The sequence below is a fragment of the Oncorhynchus nerka genome, linkage group LG18 (genome assembly GCF_034236695.1).
Source record: "Oncorhynchus nerka isolate Pitt River linkage group LG18, Oner_Uvic_2.0, whole genome shotgun sequence".
NCBI lineage: Eukaryota > Metazoa > Chordata > Actinopteri > Salmoniformes > Salmonidae > Oncorhynchus > Oncorhynchus nerka.
The window spans coordinates 18,838,618-18,860,907 of NC_088413.1; the positions used below are offsets into that span (position 1 = coordinate 18,838,618).

Sequence of the window (22,290 nt, forward strand, 5' to 3'; positions counted from 1 at the left end):
GGAACATAGTTCCTCTGTGGAGATCGGAGAGAAGCTTCCAGAAGGACAATCATCTCTGCAGCACTCCACCAATAAGTCCTTTATGGTAGAGCGGCCAGACAGAAGCCACTCATCAGTAAAAGGCACTTGACAGCCCGCTTGGAGCTTACCAAAAGGCAACTGAAGGACTCAGACCATGAGAAACAAGATTATCTGGTCTGATAAAACCACTATTTAACTTTTTGGCCTGAATGCCAAGGATCATGTCTGGAGGAAACCTGGCACCAAGATGAGTAACGAATAGCAAAATCACCTGCCTATTTCAATCTAGTATAGTACAAAAGTGGATCTACACTTATCGTTCGGTGTGAGAAATAAATATTTCTAGATTCTGGGACAGTTGTGGGACGATAGATCCCAAGTTCATACAACCACTGTACATCAAAAAAACGTTTAAAAGCAAAGCGGCTGATGCAACAGATCAGAACATTTAGTTTAAAATGTTAATGAACTATTAGGCTATTTCTTCACATTATAACAACAGCAATGCACACAGCAGTAAGCTAAAAGCGCTATTGTTCCAATATGCTAATTATGTATGACCTTTACATAGACCAATGTTTTTCTTAACAGAATGGCTAGTGTTTTTCAAATCAATTTAACTGGTTATTGTGGATCATGGACAGGGTGCCTTAGCAGATGGCCTTGGTGCCCTGGCAGATTGGGAACCTCTTGAAGGACAAATAGCCTTGCGCCTAAAATCATGAAATTCAAGGTGTGCACATGTGCGTGTATGTGTGTGATAGATAGTTTTCTTAGTTCTTACCTTGCTCTTTTCTCATGTTCTTCAATAACCTGTTTGTTAAAGTAGTCATACATCTGAACTAACTATGTGATTACCTTTCTAACTGTGTGTGTGTGTGTCTGTGTGTTTGTGTGTGTGTGTCTGTGTGTTTGTGTCTGTGTGTGTCTGTGTGTGTGTCTGTGTGTGTCTGCCTGCGTGCAGCGTGTATCCTCTCAGTACTGTTCTGCCGACCGTCTGTGTCCAACTGCAAGTCACATTGCTTTAACAATCCAATCACATTCAATCAGGAAGCTGGTAAATTGCTAGGTTCCTTTCTTACTGAGCCTTTCTTTTCTGAGCCTCATCTTTTACTAAAGAGATTTGTACTAATAATTGATTATGAAAAAAGCACAAGCCTATGGCAAATCACATAACATGTTTCTATTTAAAACAATGAATACAAGCATTTTACAGATGACAATATGTCTACACACTGTTTAACTAGAGAGAGATGCATTAGTACTGTAGCACTACTATATAATGAGCTACTGTATAACTCTTCACAAATCCAGTTATGAAGAGAGGTAAATGAAATGTCAGAATATGTATATACAGGCTCAGAATACCCAATATTACCATCAGCACAGTCCTTGTTACAGTATATCCTGGTTCACAACCATTATCAGGTTGTTTGCCACTCAGTACAGTACCAGCAGTGTGTTGGTGTGTGTGCGTGTGTGTGTTTTAGAGAGAGAGAGAGAGAATGAAGTTGTGAGCACTGTAAGGTGCTGTATGTCCTCCCACCGCGCGTCCTCCCACCAGCCTCCTCTGTTGTCATGGTGTTGTTAAACCACTTTCTCACAAATCCAGTGACGATTGTCTAAACATGACTGGTCATTCCATGCCTTTGCAGGACGCCAGGTTTCTATGTTCAGCTCAACACAGTCCTCCTCCCCATTTTTTGGGTCGTCACGACCATTATCAGGTTGCTGTGAGTGCCAGTAACTACAGGGTAAACAAGAGAAAATAATAATAACACATGCTTAGTTACGGGTCCTTTTACAACAATGCGGAGTTAAAGTAATTAGGTAATTAAGAAATGAATAAAAAATGTGCAAACAATAAAAAAAAAAATAGTAACACAACAAATAAAAAGTAACGAGTCTATATACGAGTACCAATGCCGAGTCAATGTGCAGGGGTACGAGGTATGTAGTTGAGGTAATTGAGTTAATACGGAAAATATTCACACAAATTGACTTTTTCAAATAGTGTTATGTTACAAAGTGGGATCAATATTGTCTTAAATAGTATTTTTTGGCAATAATTGACATAAAATACTAACATTTCTTCGAACATTTGCGTAAGTATTCAATCAGTAAATGTTAGAATCACCCTTTGTCTTTTTGGGTATTTTTTTTTAAAGAGCTTTCCACACCTGGATTGTGCAACATGTGTCCATTATTCTTAGAAAAAAATGATTCAAGCTCTATCAAATTTCATTGCTGATCTTTGCTAGACAACCATTTTTAGGTCTTGCCATACATTTTCAAGCAGATTTAAATCAAAACTTTCAAAACTCGAAACATTCACTGCCTTCTTGGTGTCACGTCCTTACCTTAGTTCCTTTGTTATGTTTCTTGTTTAGGTTGGTCAGGGCGTGAGTTGGGGTGGGCATTCTATGTGTTGTTCTAGTTTTCTTTTTCTATGTGTTTGGCCTGGTATGGTTCTCAATCAGAGGCAGCTGTTAATCGTTGACTCAGATTGAGAACCATACTTAGGTAGCCTGTTTTTACCATTTGAGTTGTGGGTAGTTGTTTTCTGTTATGTGTTGTTGCACCTTACAGGGCTGTTTCGTTCACGCTCTTTGTTGTTTTGTTATTCACTGTTCAGTTGATTTATTAAATATTAACATGGACACATACCACCCTGCGCATTGGTCCGATCTTGACTACTCTTCCTCAGATGAAGAGAGAGAACCGTTACACTTGGTTAGGAACTCCAGTGTCGGTTTGGCCTTGTGTTTTAGGTTATTGTCTTGCTGAAATGTGATTTAATTTGCCAATGTATTAGGGATTTCCTCCTCTTCTTCCGAAGAGGAGAGGCGAAAAGGATCAGAGGACCAATATGCGGCGTTGTAAGTGTCCATGGTTCTTTTAATACGAAATAGTAGACATGAACAACTGAATACAAAAAAACGTGGAAAACCTAAACAGCCTTATCTGGTACAAACAAACACAGAGAGAGCAACAATCACCCACGAAACACTCAAAGAATATGGCTGCCTAGAACTGCCTAGAACTTCCGGCGCCGACTGAGATGGCCGCCTCGCTTCGCGTTCCTAGGAAACTATGCAGTTTTTTGTTTTTTTACGTGTTATTTCTTACATTAGTACCCCAGGTCATCTTAGGTTTCATTACATACAGTCGAGAAGAACTACTGAATATAAGATCAGCGCCAACTCACCATCAGTACGACCAAGAATATGTTTTCCGCGACGCGGATCCGGTGTTCTGCCTTACAAACAGGACAACGGAATGGATCGCATGCAGCGACCCAAGGAAACGACTCCGAAAAAGAGGGAAACGAGGCGGTGTTCTGGTCAGACTCCGAAAAAGGGCACATCGCGCACCACTCCCCAGCATTCTTCTTGCCAATGTCCAGTCTCTTGACAACAAGGTTGACGAAATCCGAGCAAGAGTAGCATTCCAGAGGGACATCAGAGACTGCAACGTTCTCTGCTTCACAGAAACATGGCTTACTGGGAAGACGCTATCCGACGCGGTGCAGCCAACGGGTTTCTCCACGCATCGCGCCGACAGAAACAAACATCTTTCTGGTAAGAAGAGTGGCGGGGGCGTATGCCTCATGACTAACGAGACATGGTGTGATGAAGGAAACATACAGGAACTCAAATCCTTCTGTTCACCTGATTTAGAATTCCTCACAATCAAATGTAGACCGCATTATCTTCCAAGAGAATTCTCCTCGATTATAATCACAGCCGTATATATCCCCCCCAAGCAGACACATCGATGGCTCTGAACGAACTTTATTTAACTCTTTGCAAACTGGAAACCATTTATCCGGAGGCTGCATTCATTGTAGCTGGGGATTTTAACAAAGCTAATCTGAAAACAAGACTCCTAAATTTTACCAGCATATCGATTGCGCAACCAGGGGTGGTAAAACCTTGGATCATTGTTACTCTAACTTCCGCGACGCATATAAGGCCCTGCCCCGCCCCCTTTCGGAAAAGCTGACCACGACTCCATTTTGCTGATCCCTGCCTACAGGCAGAAACTAAAACAAGAGGCTCCCACGCTGAGGTCTGTCCAACGCTGGTCAGACCAAGCTGACTCCACACTCCAAGACTGCTTCCATCACGTGGACTGGGACATGTTTCGTATTGCGTCAGATGGAAATATTGACGAATACGCTGATTCGGTGTGCGAGTTCATTAGAACGTGCGTCGAAGATGTCGTTCCCATAGCAACGATAAAAACATTCCCAAACCAGAAACCGTGGATTGATGGCAGCATTCGCGTGAAACTGAAAGCGCGAACCACTGCTTTTAATCAGGGCAAGGTGTCTGGTAATATGTCCGAATATAAACAATGCAGCTATTCCCTCCGCAAGGCTATTAAACAAGCTAAGCGTCAGTACAGAGACAAAGTGGAATCTCAATTCAATGGCTCAGACACAAGAGGCATGTGGCAGGGTCTACAGTCAATCACGGACTACAAGAAGAAACCCAGCCCAGTCACGGACCAGGATGTCTTGCTCCCAGGCAGACTAAATAACTTTTTGCCCGCTTTGAGGACAATACATTGCCACTGACACGGCCTGCAACGAAAACATGCGGTCTCTCCTTCACTGCAGCCGAGGTGAGTAAGACATTTAAACGTGTTAACCCTCGCAAGGCTGCAGGCCCAGACGGCATCCCCAGCCGCGCCCTCAGAGCATGCGCAGACCAGCTGGCCGGTGTGTTTACGGACATATTCAATCAATCCCTATACCAGTCTGCTGTTCCCACATGCTTCAAGAGGGCCACCATTGTTCCTGTTCCCAAGAAAGCTAAGGTAACTGAGCTAAACGACTACCGCCCGTAGCACTCACTTCCGTCATCATGAAGTGCTTTGAGAGACTAGTCAAGGACCATATCACCTCCACCCTACCTGACACCCTAGACCCACTCCAATTTGCTTACCGCCCAAATAGGTCCACAGACGATGCAATCTCAACCACACTGCACACTGCCCTAACCCACCTGGACAAGAGGAATACCTATGTGAGAATGCTGTTCATCGACTACAGCTCGGCATTCAACACCATAGTACCCTCCAAGCTCGTCATCAAGCTCGAGACCCTGGGTCTCGACCCCGCCCTGTGCAACTGGGTTCTGGACTTCCTGACGGGCCGCCCCCAGGTGGTGAGGGTAGGCAACAACATCTCCTCCCGCTGATCCTCAACACGGGGCCCCACAAGGGTGCGTTCTGAGCCCTCTCCTGTACTCCCTGTTCACCCACGACTGCGTGGCCATGCACGCCTCCAACTCAATCATCAAGTTTGCGGACGACACAACAGTGGTAGGCTTGATTACCAACAACCACGAGACGGCCTACAGGGAGGAGGTGAGGGCCCTCGGAGTGTGGTGTCAGGAAAATAACCTCACACTCAACGTCAACAAAACTAAGGAGATGATTGTGGACTTCAGGAAACAGCAGAGGGAACACCCCCTATCCACATCGATGGATCAGTAGTGGAGAGGGTAGCAAGTTTTAAGTTCCTCGGCATACACATCACAGACAAACTGAATTGGTCCACTCACACTGACAGCGTCGTGAAGAAGGCGCAGCAGCGCCTCTTCAACCTCAGGAGGCTGAAGAAATTCGGCTTGTCACCAAAAGCACTCACAAACTTCTACAGATGCACAATCGAGAGCATCCTGGCGGGCTGTATCACCGCCTGGTACGGCAACTGCTCCGCCCTCAACCGTAAGGCTCTCCAGAGGGTAGTGAGGTCTGCACAACGCATCACCGGGGGCAAACTACCTGCCCTCCAGGACACCTACACCACCCGATGTTACAGGAAGGCCATAAAGATCATCAAGGACATCAACCACCCGAACCACTGCCTGTTCACCCCGCTATCATCCAGAAGGCGAGGTCAGTACAGGTGCATCAAAGCTGGGACCGAGAGACTGAAAAACAGCTTCTATCTCAAGGCCATCAGACTGTTAAACAGCCACCACTAACATTGAGTGGCTGCTGCCAACACACTGTCATTGACCCAACTCCAGCCAATTTAATAATGGGAATTGATGGGAAATGATGTAAATATATCACTAGCCACTTTAAACAATGCTACCTTATATAATGTTACTTACCCTACATTATTCATCTCATATGCATATGTATATACTGTACTCTAGATCATCGACTGCATTCTTATGTCACTAGCCACTTTAACTATGCCACTTTGTTTACTTTGTCTACATACTCATCTCATATGTATATACTGTACTCGATACCATCTACTGTATGCTGCTCTGTACCATCACTCATTCATATATCCTTATGTACATATTCCTTATCCCCTTACACTGTGTATAAGACAGTAGTTTTGGAATTGTTAGTTAGATTACTTGTTAGTTATCACTGCATTGTCGGAACTAGAAGCACAAGCATTTCGCTACACTCGCATTAACATCTGCTAACCATGTGTATGTGACAAATAAAATTTGATTTGATTGATTTGATTTGATTTGCCTAAATATGGTTCCCAATCAGAGACAACGATAAACACCTGCCTCTGATTGAGAACCACTCCAGGCAGCCATAGACTATTCTAGACAACCCCACTAACCACAATCCCATGACCTACAAAAAACCACAAGACAAAACACACCACATAAATAACTCATGTCACACCCTGGCCTGACCAAAATAATAAAGAAAACACAAAATACTAAGACCAGGGCGTGACACAATGTCTGGTGGAAAACAGGTTTTCTTCTAGGATTTTGCCTGTGCTTAGCTCCATTCCATCCTTAAATCATTAAGAGTCCATTGACACACCTGTGCGTCAATCTAAGTAATGTAATAAAAACATCTCCAACACAATCAGTCAATTTAAGCTAGAGATATCCGGGTTTTTTTTGCATGGGAAGGTGGCCGAGCTACAGTGGTGTTTGCCAGAACATGAGACATCCTGAAATGCAGCTGTTTCAATAAATCTGTACAAACCAATCTCTGGAAAGGCGAGACTCTCACAAACACAATGTTTTTCTCTCTTTCACTCTACGACCCTCACAACTGTCATGGGACTCATCTGAAGTCGTTAAACCTGATCTCCCAACTTCTGTCTGTTGCGTCCAAACCGTTTGAGCATTTCTTTGCTCTAGTGCCTTGTTGCAAACAGAATTCCTCCGTTTTATCCTGTCACAGCCATTCAACTCTGTAACTGTTTTAAAGTCAACATTGGCCTCGTGTTATAATCCCTGAGCGGTTTCCTTCCTCTCCAGTAACTTAGTTAGGAAAGATGCTTGTATCTTTGTAGTGACAGGGTGTATTGGTACACCATTCAAAGTGTAATTATTAACTTCACCATGCTCAAAGGGATATTCAATGTCGCTATTTAAAACATTTTAAATTCAGGCTGTGACACAACAAAATGTGCAAAAAGTCAAGGGGTGTGAATACTTTCTGATGTAGGTAGGGATAAAAGTGAGTAGGCAATCAGGATAGATAATTAACAGAATAGCAGCAGTGCATGTGAAGAGTGTGTGTCTGGGTAGAGTCTATTGAGTGTGTGGGTAGAGTCTAGTGAGTGTGTGTGTAGAGTCTAGTGAGTGTGTGGGTAGAGACTAGTGAGTGTGTGGGTAGAGTCTAGTGAGTGTGTGGGTAGAGTCTATTGAGTGTGTGGGTAGAGTCTAGTGAGTGTGTGGGTAGAGTCTAGTGAGTGTGTGGGTAGAGTCTAGTGAGTGTGTGGGTAGAGTCTAGTGAGTGTGTGGGTAGAGTCTAGTGAGTGTGTGGGTAGAGTCTAGTGAGTGTGTGGGTAGAGTCTAGTGAGTGTCCATAGAACCAGTGCAAATAACATAAAACATACTAATTAAAAAGGGGGCAAAGTTAATAATCAGACGCTGGTAGAAAACATCATCATAAATTATAGACCCTCATCTAGCTTAGACCAACAAAGATAACTTTAGTTGTATTGCATTTTCATATTTAATAGTACTTAGTTTCTTAGATATATTTATTAGTGTTTGTGGAATGACATCTATGAGTGAAAACAAACTTTTCATGATAAACATTTGAAGCAATATGTCATTTGTTAAAAAGTCTCTATCACACCTTATGGTCAGTGGGGTGTCGTCCACCCATCTCCAGGTCCCCTCAGTAACAGAATCAGTCAGACCAATCCAGGCTCCCTTATTGAGGCCTAAGAGAAACTGCTGTTGGTGAGAAAGATACTGATATTGTCAACTACTTTAGACTACATGTGTTAAATACTGGAAGACACATTACTGACAAAGAGATGCTTGATTCTCTCTCTCTCCCATTCTCTCACACACAGACACACACCTGTTCCATATCACTGTTTACGATCACCAGGTCGGCTCCTCTCTCCAGACAGTCCTCTCTGCTCTCCTTCCAGGTTTTAGTCTCAGTAGACAGGAAGTACCAACTGGAGTTGAACTTCTGCCAGCCATCAGGACAGGTTTGTTCTACATGACAAAACATGAATTTCCATCTTGTTATTCTGCACCTATTATTGAAACTGCATATTAGATATGTGATGTTATGATCATTTATCAGGTTAACTCACTCAGATTAGAGAACTTTCTCATGAGATCATCTCTTTCCTTCTGTAGCTGGTCTCTCTCTTCAGTCAGTGTGTTGTAACTGGTCTGTAGCTGGTCTCTCTCTTCAGTCATAGTGTTGTAACTGGTCTGTAGCTGGTCTCTCTCTTCAGTCATAGTGTTGTAACTGGTCTGTAGCTGGTCTCTCTCTTCAGTCATAGTGTTGTAACTGGTCTGTAGCTGGTCTCTCTCCACAGTCTCATTGCCTCTGTTATCTGGAAAGGATTGATACATATAGCTCCTGGTTAATTCACTCACGAAACAGTAACTCAATAACATCTAAATGCATATTCTCATGATAATGACTGAGATGATTGGCATGCAGTGTGGACATTTCACCAGTAAAACGTGATGAATTATCATTCAAGATTGACATGGATGTTTAGTCTATTTTGAAACGAGCTGTTCCTGACTTGGTGAAGGACATAGAACATTTTCTCCGAGACGATGTGGATATAGTCAGACGTTGTAATCTGAGGATGCATTTGATGTATATTCTATAAAGGTATTCTAAAGGTGTCATCTGTCAGTACAAACATTGATTGAGAAATGATGACAAATATCACTACACCACTGGTTACAGTGCCTATCAAAAGACATGACTGACATCGGGGAAAGAGGACAGACTATCAGCTGATCATTCATGTTGATGATTGATCTAAATCTGCTAGTTAGCTAGATCAATAATGTTTTCACTGATTGTGATTTCACCATCAATGGTCTTATCAAAGGGTTCATAAAGCCTTCATAGTGCATTCATAAGCGCTACATGAATGTGTTATTAAGCATCTATAAGTGTATGTCATGCTTTATAAAGGGTTGATAAACGTGTCATAACTGTGAAGTCCATGGAGAACAAGAGCACCTCCTCCCAGCTGCCCACTGCACTGAGGCTAGACGACATGGTCACCACCGATAAATCCATGATAATCGAACATTTCATTTAGCATTTCTCTACGGCTGGCCATGCTTTCCTCCTGGCTACCCCAACCCCGGCCAACAGCTCCGCACCCCTCGCAGCTACTCGCCCAAGCTTCCCCAGCTTCTCCTTCACCCAAATCCAGATTGCAGATGTTCTGAAAGAGCTGCAAAACCTGGACCCGTACAAATCAGCTGGGCTAAACAATCTGGACCCTCTTTTTCTAAAATTATCCACTGCCATTGTTGCAACCCCTGTTACCAGTCTGTTCAACCTCTCTTTCATTTTGTCTGAGATCCCTAAAGATTGGAAAGCTGCCGTGGTCATCCCCCTCTTCAAAGGGGGTGACACTCTAGACCCAATCTGTTACAGACCTATATTCATCCTGCCCTGCCTTTCTAAAGTCTTCGAAAGCCAAGTTAATAAACAGATCACTGACCATTTCAAATCTCACCGTACCTTCTCCACTGTGCTATCCAGTTTCCTAGTTGGTCACGGGTGCACCTCAGCCACACCTCAGGTACTAAACGATATCATAACCGCCATCGATAAAAGACAGCACTGTGCAGCCGTCTTCATCGACCTGGCCAAGGCTTTCGACTCTGTCAATCACCGTATTCTTATTGGCAGACTCAATAGCCTTGGTTTCTCAAATGACTGCATCGCCTGGTTCGCATACTACTTCGCAGATAGAGTTCAGTGTGTAAAATCGGAGGGCCTGTTGTCCGGACCTCTGGCAGTATCCTGATGCCATTTGCACACACTGTATATAGACTTTCTTTTTTCCTATTGTGTTATTGACTGTACGCTTGTTTATTCCATGTATCTCTGTGTTGTTGTTTCTGTCGGAACTGCTTTGCTTTATCATGTGCTTTATAAATAGTGACATGTTGTGCTGAAGGATGAAACACACTCTAAAGTTAAGTCATTTTAGTCACATTACACCTAATCTTGTTCCCAGACACTTCCTCCCAATTGCTCGGAAGGTCTGGTGGACCAACGCATCAATCTTAGATTTAGGGTTTAGATCTAAAAGCACATTTTAAGAATAGAAATTGTGGAAATGTGCTTAGCCATAATCAAATCAAATTTTATTTGTCATATACACGTGGATAGCATATGTTAATGCGAGTTTTGCTAAATCCTTGTGCTTCTAGTTCTGACCATGCAGTAATATCTAACAAGTAATCTAACAATTTCACAACTACCTTATACACACAAGTGTAAAGGAATGAATAAGAATAAGTACATACAAATATATTGATGAGCAATGGATGAACAGCATAGGAAAGATGCAGTAGATGGTATAGAGTAGAGTATATACATATGAGATAAGTAATGTAAGGTATGTAAACATTATATAAAGTGGCATTGTTTAGCTAGTGATACATTTATTACATCCAATTTTTTATTATTAAAGAGGCTAGAGACTTGAGTCAGTATGTTGGCAGCAGCCACTCAAGGTTAGTGATGGCTCTTAAACAGTCTGATAGCCTTGATATAGAAGCATTTTTTCAGTCTCTCTTTCCCAGCTTTGATGCACCTGTACTGACCTCACTTTCTGGATGATAGCAAGGTGTACAGGCAGTGGCTCGGGTGGTTGTTGTCCTTGATTTGGAGTGGGTCTAGGGTGTCAGGTACTGTGGAGGTGATATGATCCTTAACTAGTCTCTCAAAGCACTTCATGATGATGAAAGTTAGTGCTACGGGGCGATAGTCATTTAGCTCAGTTGCCTTAGCTTTCTTGGGAACAGGAACAATGGTGGCCCACTTGAAGCATGTGGGAACAGCAGACTGGGATAAGGATTGCTTGAATATGTCCGTAAACACACCAGCCAGCTGGTCTGTGCATGCGGCTAAGGATGCTATCTGGGCCTTGCGAGGGTCAACACTTTTAAATGTTTTACTCATGTTGGCTGCAGTGAAGGAAAGCCTGTAGGTTTTGGTAGCGGGCCGTGTCGGTGACACTGTATTGTCCTCAAAGGGAGCAAAGAAGTTTTTTCCTTTGTCTGGGAGCAAGACATTGTGGTCCGCGACGGGGTTGGTTTTCTTTTAGTAGTCCGTGATTGACTGTAGACCCTGCCACATACCTCTCATGTCTGAGCCATTGAATTGCGACTCTACTTTGTCTCTATACTCACGCTTAGCTTGTTGATTGCCTTGCGGAGGGAATGGCAACACTGTTTGTATTCAGTCATGTTACCGGTCACCTTTCCCTGATTAAAAGCAGTGGTTTGCACTTTCAGTTTTGCGCGATTGCTGCCATCAATCCACAGTTTCTGGTTGGGGAATGTTTTAACAGTTGCCGTGTGTACAACATCCCCGATGCACTTGCTAATAAATTCGCTCACTGAATCAGCGTATTCATCAATGTTATTGTCCGACGCTATGCTGAACATATCCAAGTCCACGTGGTCGAAGCAATCATGATGCGTGGAATTCGATTGGTCGGACCATCGTTGAACAGACCTGAGCATGGGCGTTTCCTGTTTTGGTTTCTGTCTGTAGGCTGGGAGCAACGAAATGGAGTCGTGGTCAGAAGGAGGGCGGGGGAGGGCTTTGTATGCGTCGCAAAAGTTACAGTAACAAAGATCCACGGTTTTGCCAGCCCGGGTCATGCATTCAATATGCTGATAGAATTTAGGGAGCCTTGTTTTCATATTAGCCTTGTTTAAATCCACAGCTACAATAAATGCTGCCTCAGGATTTGTGGTTTCCAGTTTACATAGAGTCCAATGAAGTTCTTTCAGGGCCGTCGATGTGTCTGCTTGGGGAGGATGTACACAACTGTGATTATCATCGAAGAGAATTCATTTGGTAGATAATGCGGTCGGCATTTGATTGTAAGGAATCCTAGGTCAGGTGAATAAATGGACTTGAGTTCCTGTATGTTGTTATGATCACACCACATCTCGTTAATCATAAGGCATACACCCCCGCCCTTCTTCTTACCAGAGAGATGTTTGTTGCTGGCTGTACCGACTCTGATAACTTATCCCGAGTGAGCTATGTTTCTGTGAAACAAAGAATGTTACAATCTCTGATGTCTCTCTGGAAGGCAACTCTTGCTCGGATTCCGTCTACCTTATTGTCAAGAGACTGGACATTGGCTAGAAGTATACTCGGGAGCGGTGCGCGATGTGCCTGTTTACGGAGCCTGACCAGAAGACCGCTCCATATGCCCCTTCTGCGGCGCCGTTGTTTTGGGTCGTCGGCTGGGATCCAATCCATTGTCCTGGGTGTAGGACCAAACAGAGGATCCGCTTCGGGAAAGTCGTAATCCTGGTTGTAATGTTGGTAAGTTGACGTTGCTCTTATATCCAACAGTTCCTCCCGGCTGTATGTAACAAAACTTAAAATTTCCTGTGGAAACTATGTAAGAAATAGTACATTAAAAAAACTAAATACTACATAGTTTCCTATGAACGGTAAGCGAGGTGGCCATCTCTGTCGGCGCCGGATGTACAGTCTTTGTGGTTGTATTAATTATCGATGACCAGGGGGAATGTTTTTGCTAAAGGACATAGCCTGATGGCAAATATTTTACTCAAGAAGGTCACTCCCGTAGAATTCTATGGTCACTCCCACTAACTTTGAGTGGTTGATATCCCAGGCTTATACAGTGCAAGTATTCATACCCCTTGACTTTTTTCACATTTTGTTATGTTACAGCCTTATTCTAAAATGTATTGAATTATTTACTCCCCTAATCAATCTACACACAATAACCCACAATGACAAGGCAAAAACAGGTTTTTAGAAATGTTTGGAACTTCATAAATAATAAAAAACGTACATAAGTATTCAGACGGGTGGCAGGGTAGCCTAGTGGTTAGAGCGTTGGACTAGTAACCGGAAGGTTGCAAGTTCAAACCCCCGAGCTGACAAGGTACAAATCTGTCGCTCTGCCCCTGAACAGGCAGTTAACCCACTGTTCCTAGGCCGTCATTGTAAATAAGAATTTGTTCTTAACTGACTTGCCTAGTAAAATAAAGGTTTTAAAAAACACTTTACTCAGTACTTTGATGAAGCAGCTTTGGTAGAGATTACAGCCTTGAGATTTCTTGGGTATGACCCTACATTCTTGGCACACCTGTATTTGGGGAGTTTCTCCCATTCTTCACTGCAGATCCTCTCAAGCTCTGTCAGGTTGGATGTGGAGCATCGCTGCACAGCTATTTTCAGGTCTCTCCAGAGGTGTTCAATAGGGTTTAAGTCCGGGCTCTGGCTTGGCCACTGAAGGACATTCAGAAACTTGTCCCGAAGCTTCTCCCTTTTTGTTTTGGCTTTGTGCTTACGGTCATTGTCCTGCTAGAAGGTGAACCTCTGCCCCAGTCTGAGGTCCTGAGCCCTCTGGAGCAGGATTTCATCAAGGATCTCTCTGTACTTTGCTCCATTCATCTATCCCTCGATCCTGACTAGTCCAGTCCCTGCCGCATGATGCTGCCACCATCATTCATCAGCGTAGGGATGGTGCCAGGATTCCTCCAGACGTGACGCTTGGCATTGAGGCCAAAGAATCAATTTTGGTTTCATCAGACCAGCGAATCGTGTTTATCATGGTCTGAGAGTCATTAGGTGCCTTTTGGCAAACTCCAAGAGGACTACCATGTGCCTTTTACTGAGCAGTGTATTCCGTCTGGCGCTGCAGCGATTGTTGTCCTTCTGGAAGGTTTTCCCATCTCCACATAGGAACTTTAGAGCTCTGTCAGAGTCACCATCGGGTTCTTGGACACCTCCTTGACCAAGGCCCTTCTCCCCCGATCGTTCAGATTGGCCGGGCGGCCAGCTCTAGGAAGAGTCTTGGTGGTTCCAATCTCCTTCAATTTAACATCGATGGAGTCCATTGTGTTCTTGGAGACCAATGCTGCAGAAATGTCTTTGTACCCTTCCCCAGCTCTGTGCCTCAGCACAATCCTGTCTCAGAGCTCTATGAACAATTCCTTTGACCTCATGGCTTGGCTTTTGCTCTGACATGCACTGTCAACAGAAAGATAGGGGTGTGCCTTTACAAATCATGTCCAATCAATTGATATTACCACAGGTGGACTCCAATCAAGTTGTAGAAACATCTCAAGGATAATGAATGGAATCAGGATGCACCTGAAATCAATTTCAAGTCTCATATCAAAGAGTCTGAATACTTACACAAATAAGTTTTTTTTTTTTTCATAAATTTGCTAAAATTTCTAAAAACCTGTTTTCGATTTGTCATTATGCGCTATAGTGTGTAGATTGATGAGGGAAAAAAATATTAAATACGTTTTAGAATAAAGCTGTAACATAACAAAAAGAGCTGATGCGGATTTTTTGTTTTGTTTTCACATTTTTGGAAAAAGAAACATTTGAGCATTGATTGTTTTCATTACTGGCTGTGCTTGACTTTGACTGAAATGGGTTCCATTACTCATTTTGGGTTCCAGTACTGTTCATTTTTAGGTGCAGTTACCCCCACAATACATTTGAGCTGATATTCTATAAGAGTTACAGGAGCTCAAGCAGTAGACCTTTTGAGGTGCCGGTACTCAGATCGGTACTCAGATCCTGCCCAAATCAAGCACGGGTTACCAGAAGAATATCAGGACCAATTTTAAAGCATAGGAGCATACGATCTGTGCCTCGACACAATCCTGTCTCGGAGGTCTATGGACAATTCCTTTGACATCATCGCTTGTTTTTTTCTCTGACATGCACTGTCAACTGTGGGGCCTTATAAAGACAGGGGTGTACCTTTACAAATCAAAAACAGAGAGTTGGCGCCACCTTGCGGGAATATTGAAAACAGGCAGGTGGATACCATCCTGACAAAGCCCCTGGGAAGAAGTGCTGGTAGTGTTGCTCTGGGTGTTGCCAACTTCGAAGGTACTAGAGGGCTGGGGATCAACTCCTTATCTCATCTCCTGAAGTTGTTTTCACCTTTCACCTATCGCCTCGTTTTTATGAGTGTGTGGTTAGATGGATAACAAATAGAGGGATAGAGGACGTCTAGCTAGATGGGGTGGCGCTCACCCGCATTGCCATGATAACCCAGAACCATTATCCTGTGAAATTGGATTGGGGTTTGACCTAGCAACCTTTCGGTTACTGGCCCAACACTCTAACCACTAGGCTACATGCCACCCCAAGTAATGACACAGTTAATTTGCATAAAATGTTTCAAATCATTTTTATTGTTCATAAACTTATTTTCCAATTGATCTGATCTCTCTTCTTCTCCGTTTTATTTCTTCCAAGTAGAACGATAGAGGACTTCCAGCTAGATGTGGTGACGCTCACCCGCATTGCCATGATTGCCCAGGACTATTACCCAGTGGAATTGGGAATTAACTTATATCTGGACTGCACAGTAATAACACAGTTCATTTCTATTTCAAATACTTATTATACTTAAACATATTTTCCAATCGGATATCTCCTCTTCTCCATTGTACTTTTCCTTGCCTCTGTCTCTCCGCAGATTTTCAGATGCAGGATGATGTCAGTATGTTTCTGTTCCTCCCTGATAAGTTCACTGCCAACATGACGCTGTTGGAGGAGAGCCTGATGACCGAGTTTGTCCAGCGCTCCACTTGACCAATGAGCATGTATCTGGTTTCTCTGTCCTCTTAATGTTGACAGAGCCAGAGCACGCATATAGAAGTAGTCTAACTGGCCTGCTGCGCAAATGTAGGAAAGTAACCATTTGGGGATGTCTTGTTTCTGATCGTGTTCACTCAACACCACTAATTAGCTGAGCTTCTAAGTCATTTTTTCTTCACCTTTACATCCATTGTGAATGTTAGTTCCTCACAGTATTTAAAAAATCTTTACAAACTCTCCCCCTCGATAATCACCAGTCCTCCTTAGAAAAAGCAAAGAGATGAATGAGATTGAAAGAATCTATATTTTCGTCAGGATATTTTCTGATTTTATTTGTTCTAGTTGACAATGGAAGTTCTTGGCCTACTGCTAAATTGCCTTAGGATATCTCTTCGTGCACTCATTTCTTTAGACGCCAATGAATCACAGTGTCTAAATGTGTCCATATGGCAGAGGCTGGTGCTCTCCCATTAATGGAATTTCTATTTTTTAAATGTTTATTATTATAATTCTGGTTTGAAGCGGCAGGTTGCATAGCGGTTTAGAGCGTTGGGGCGGTATACTAGGTGAACAATCTGTCAATGTGCCCTTGACTAAGGGACTCACTCCTAATTACTCCTGTAAATCGCTCTGGATAAGAAAGTCTCCTAAATGATGTAATTCCGGTTTGTAATATTAACCATGTCACAATTATTTAGAAAAATGAAAATGATACTAAATGAAAAATGTTCCACTAAAACGTGTTTATGAAAATCATAACTGACACGCGGATCGGTAGAAATGGAATGATAAATAACTGGCACGCGGATCGGTAGAAATGGAATGATAAATAACTGACACGCGGATCGGTAGAAATGGAATGATAAATAACTGACACGCGGATCGGTAGAAGTGGAATGATAAATAACTGACACGCGGATCGGTAGAAATGGAATGATAAATAACTGACACGCGGATCGGTAGAAATGGAATGATAAATAACTGACACGCGGATCGGTAGAAATGGAATGATAAATAACTGATACGCGGATCGGTAGAAATGGAATGATAAATAACTGACACGCGGATCGGTAGAAATGGAATGATAAATAACTGACACGCGGATCGGTAGAAATGGAATGATAAATAACTGACACGCGGATCGGTAGAAATGGAATGATAAATAACTGACACGCGGATCGGTAGAAATGGAATGATAAATAACTGACACGCAGATCGGTAGAAATTTAAACTTTCTCAAACTTGAAACTCATGCGGTGTCTAGGAACAGACTACTGTAAATAGAGCACACATTTCATTGTACTGCATCATTACAACAGGTGTGTTTATTTTTGTGTGTCAAAAACATTGACAAACTACAGGATTTGTGATCGTTGATTTTAAGTACAGAACTAGTGTGATGATAAAATACGTATCTGCCCCATCGACCCTGTTCAAATGTAGTCCGTTATAAAATGGAAAAGAGACCCAAATGGAAAAAGGTCCCAAATGGCACTCTATTCCCTACATAGTGCACTATCAAACGAACAGAGCTACTAGGGTGTCATTTGGGACACAGCCTCACTCACAGAAAGCCAGCCTCAGGGAGATGTTGAGGGTGACTTGTAGAAGACACAGCACTCCAAAACACACAGCAGCCAGCCTGTAGAGTCTTAGTCTTCCATCTGCAGAGAAACACACACACGCACGCACGCACGCACGCACGCACGCACGCACGCACGCACGCACGCACACACACACACACACACACACACACACACACACACACACACACACACATCACTAATGATTATGATCAGAATTCTGAGAACCAAACATTTCCATTGCGTCATTTGTTTTCCTCTGACTTAGGGTAGGCAGCAACACTTTACTCACATGGTCACCTCACATCAGATAAAAAGGAAGCTACTGTATGAAGAAATTGCCAAAATTGCACAATATAGCTGAAGAATGATTTAAAAGGGCTATCTTTGATTGCTGCCTCAATTTTTTGGGACTTTGAAATGTATAATATTTACCCATTCATTCTTCATGAATGTAACTTGTAAATGCCTCATGAGCTTAGTTTAACTATGTAACCCCATCAGGACCCAAGACTGACCATCTATGAGCTCAAAATGACAATTTAAAGATGCACTATACAGAAATCGCTCCGCCATTTCCTGGTTGTAAAAATTCTAATGTGTTTATGTGACAAAATAAGCAGTTTGTTGTGTAAAATAAATATTGTATAATCTGCTGTTTGAAGTTGCTGTACGTAACCTTAAGTAAAAGATGTAAAAATGCAACTTCAGAAAGGGAAGCACAGAAAAACAACACATAGAACAGATCTACCGCCTCTTCGACTTGCTTTCAATGGGAATGAAAGATCTATAACTCACATCTCTATATGAATGTTGTCGGATCTCCCAAAAATACAGAGTTTGTACAATTCCATCATTTACAATTCCAGAGTAAAACAAGCTTACACTGAGCATACAGATCTCTATGAATTTGAGAGTGGTTACATTTCTCCAGCCCCTCAGCAGTTTACCAAAAACAGTGGCAGGGTGTCCACTTTGTTGTTGTTTAAAAAGGTTATTTTTAATTGATCTTATTCAAATAGTTCCAGTAATTGAAGGGGAAAAACTAATGCATTTTAGTGTGTGACCCCAGCATGTTGTAACCCCCACTCTCCTTACCAACTGAACCACCCAGGTAACAGAACACTCAAAAATATACATGTTATGTATGTTTTTCTTTTATGTGGTATTTGTGTGTGTGCGTGCATGTGTTTGGTTCGTCTATGCCTGCAGGCGGGCGTGCGTTCGTGATTGCGAGAGAGAGAGAAAAAAAGCTAATTATTTGTCCTTACCTGAGAGATGGGTCTCAGTCTTCACGCTCCTCGTTGCTCTGTTCCGGTTTTCTTCATTAACTTTGTTTAATTCAATCACCTGTTTGTTGACGTAGTCGGCCATCTTAACTAACTGTACCGGATATCAATGATTACCCCAATCAATCAATCAATGAACTAATTCAGTCTGACTGACCTGATATTGTAATATCTATGATTCTAACTTACTTGTACTTACGGTATTAACTTACTGTATGATTACCTTTCTATCTGACTCCTAATGGTAATATCTATTTTATGATTCTAACTTCAATTACAATTAGCTGAGTAGTTACTCTGATATGCGTCTCCACTGGTACCGCTCTGAAGTCTGTTTGAGGTCGACTGCAGTTGATAAAATCCAATCAGATTCAAGCAGGAAGTCATATTTCGCAAGGCCTGTTCGTAACATTGTTCATAAGGAAGTCCCGTTATGGCTTGCACTGGCCATATAGGGGCCTTCTTTCCTGTCTGAGCCGTCTGTGTGTGACATCAGTGTGAGGAAATATTCAGAAGTGTGTGTAGGGTATCTATGCCTGCGTCTTTTTCAGAGGTTTTAAAGGGGAACTTCACAGACGTGTGTGCCTTTGTGAATGTGTGTGTGTCCTAGGTTCTGTGCTGCCTTCTGTCTGTGTCCAACTGCAGGTCACACTTTTTTAACAATCCAATCACATTCAATCAGGAAGCTGGTTGACCTCAGAGGACACTGTTCCTTTATTTATTCATCTGTGCATTTGTTCTTCTTATTATAAAAGTGATTGATGGTAATAATTGATAATGAAAAAAAATCTAGAAAAATGATGAATACATTTAGCAGAATACAAGCATTATAGAGCACAGTATGTCTACACACTCATCTAAATCTCAACATAACATTATTTTTCTCTGTCCATCACTAATTAAAATGTTCTTCTTCCTTTAAGGCTCTCTCTGTTAAGGCTCTATCTCAATAGTCTGATTCCTCTTCTCTTTTCTCCTCTCCTTCTGCTCAACCCTATTAGAGGAGAAGGTCCAAGGTCCCTCCCCGAGGATTGTATTATCCAATGTGTTTTAAGAAGGAGGAGAGAGGATGCGAGGATAAACCAAGGAAGGATGAATTGAGAAAAAACCCATAGACAAGTGTGTAATACCACTGTTTCACCTCTATGTTGTTCATGGTGAGTTCATCTCTCACTTTAACCACTAGGTGGGGATCATCACTTAACCATTCATGGATCCAACCATCAACGGAGAGTTAGAGGTAGAGAGAGAGATATTTGTGTAGAGCCTACATGCAATGCTATATAATGAACTATAAATGTTAACATTGACAACAGCTATTACATGATATACAGTACCAGTCAAAAGTTTGGACACACCTACACATTCGAGGGTTTTTCTTCATTTGTACTATTTTCTACATTTTAGAATAATAGTGAAGATATCAAAACTATGAAATAACATATATGGAATCATGTAGTAACCAAAAAAGTGTTAAACAAATCAAAATATATTTTATATTCTTCAAAGCAGCCAACCATTGCATTGATGACAGCTTTGCACACTCTTGGTATTCTCTCAACCAGCTTCACCTGAAATGCTTTTCCAACAGTCTTGAATGAGTTCCCACATAGGCAGAGCACTTGTTGACTGCTTTTCCTTCACTCTGCGGTCCAACTCATCCAAAACCATCTCAACTGGGTTGAGGTCAAGTGACTGTGGAGGCCAGGTCATCTGATGCAGCACTCCATGACTCTCCTTCTTGATCAAATAGCCCTTACACAGCCTGGAGGTGTGTTGGATCATTGTCCTAAACAAATGATAGGAAGGCGGGACTGAGACAGGTAATGATGGACTGAACGTAGTTATGTAGAGCACCTCAAGATAAAAACGTAATATTGAATATCGGCAAGTTAGACTAAATATTAGCACTACTCAATCTGGTGGGTGACAACCTTCAATCTGGATAATGATACTATACAAATCTTAAGACTAGAGACATTTATCGACAAATATTACGAAAACAAGCAACACCCAAACATGACGAAGAGTAAGACAGGGGAACCGATTTCAAAACGGAAACGTGACTCTTCTACAGACACGGACGATTTAATATTTTCACCACCGGGAATGATGAAGGTCGAAACCGATCCGTTAAAATCAATAAATGACAAACTGGGTATACTTGAATTAGTCAGTAAGGATATAAAATAGTTGAAGGCAAGCCTCGAGATGGGTGATGAAAAAGCTGCGACATTGGAGAAGGAAACACACAAGTTCAAAGGGACAGTCAATAAGATTGAAACCAAAGTGAATGAACTTAAAAAGGAGAACACCGTTCTGAGAATAGCCTTAATTGACATACAGACTAAAACATACGGGGTCTGTAAAATGTGTTTAGGTTCAGACATTTTGTGAAATAGCGCAGTTACAAATAGAAATCAAACTGGATGGACATCAGAAATAGAGGAAGGACTCAAAACAAACAAAATATAACAATTGTAAAATAGATTGTGTCTGTAAAATGTGTATAAGATGTATAAACTAAACTAAGCCTAAGTGTTTATTAGTTTACTCCAATTGGGGGAGGGTGGTAGGGTTTGCGGGGAATGATAAAGGTATATTCTTTAAAAAGTATGTATATCTATTTAGGTATGTGTATGTGCATATGTGTATATGTATGCATGTGTGTATGTATACAGATATACACTGCTCAAAAAAATAAAGGGAACACTTAAACAACACAATGTAACTCCAAGTCAATCACACTTCTGTGGAATCAAACTGTCCACTTAGGAAGCAACACTGATGGTCAATACATTTCACATGCTGTTGTGCAAATGGAATAGACAACAGGTGGAAAATATAGGCATTTAGCAAGACACCCCCAATAAAGGAGTGGTTCTGCAGGTGGGGACCACAGACCACTTCTCAGTTCCTATGCTTCCTGGCTGATGTTTTGGTCACTTTTGAATGCTGGCGGTGCTTTCACTCTAGTGGTAGCATGAGACGGAGTCTACAACCCACACAAGTGGCTCAGGTAGTGCAGCTCATCCAGGATGGCACATCAATGTGAGATGTGGCAAGAAGGTTTGCTGTGTCTGTCAGCGTAGTGTCCAGGGCATAGAGGCGCTACCAGGAGACAGGCCAGTACATCAGGAGACGTGGAGGAGGCCGTAGGAGGGCAACAACCCAGCAGCAGGACCGCTACCTCCGCTTTGTGCAAGGAGGAGCAGGAGGAGCACTGCCAGAGCCCTGCAAAATGACCTCCAGCAGGCCACAAATGTGCATGTGTCTGCTCAAACGGTCAGAAA

At 42.3% G+C, this 22,290-nt stretch overlaps 1 protein-coding gene across 2 annotated transcripts; it reads right to left on the reverse strand.

Moving 5' to 3' along the window:
* Window positions 1–1,184: 1,184 nt before the first annotated feature.
* On the reverse strand, window positions 1,185–19,344 carry LOC115125206 (CD209 antigen-like protein E). Of its 2 annotated transcripts, XM_065003640.1 has the most exons (6): window positions 18,980–19,342; window positions 17,694–17,789; window positions 8,594–8,842; window positions 8,350–8,492; window positions 8,119–8,219; window positions 1,185–1,768 (listed from the first exon to the last, which is right to left on the reverse strand). In XM_065003640.1, exons 1-6 carry the CDS (start codon window positions 19,080–19,082, stop codon window positions 1,609–1,611), a joined length of 852 nt encoding a protein of 283 aa, XP_064859712.1. In that variant the 5' UTR covers window positions 19,083–19,342; the 3' UTR covers window positions 1,185–1,608. The 2 variants fall into 2 exon arrangements, with proteins under 2 accessions (XP_064859712.1, XP_064859711.1); XM_065003639.1 differs by lacking the exon at window positions 1,185–1,768 and having other exon boundaries at window positions 7,387–8,219; window positions 18,980–19,344.
* Between the last annotated feature and the right edge of the window lie 2,946 nt (window positions 19,345–22,290).

Excerpts from the sequence above, each read along its gene's own strand:
- LOC115125206 (XM_065003639.1), bottom strand. The coding sequence starts at position 19,082 with ATGGCCGACTACGTCAACAAACAGGTGATTGAATTAAACAAAGTTAAT. Across the intron at positions 17,790-18,979 it reads GACTGAGACCCATCTCTCAG|ATGGAAGACTAAGACTCTAC; the intron begins GTAAGGACAAAT and ends GTTTCTCTGCAG. Across the intron at positions 8,843-17,693 it reads CTCCCTGAGGCTGGCTTTCT|ATAACAGAGGCAATGAGACT; the intron begins GTGAGTGAGGCT and ends AATCCTTTCCAG.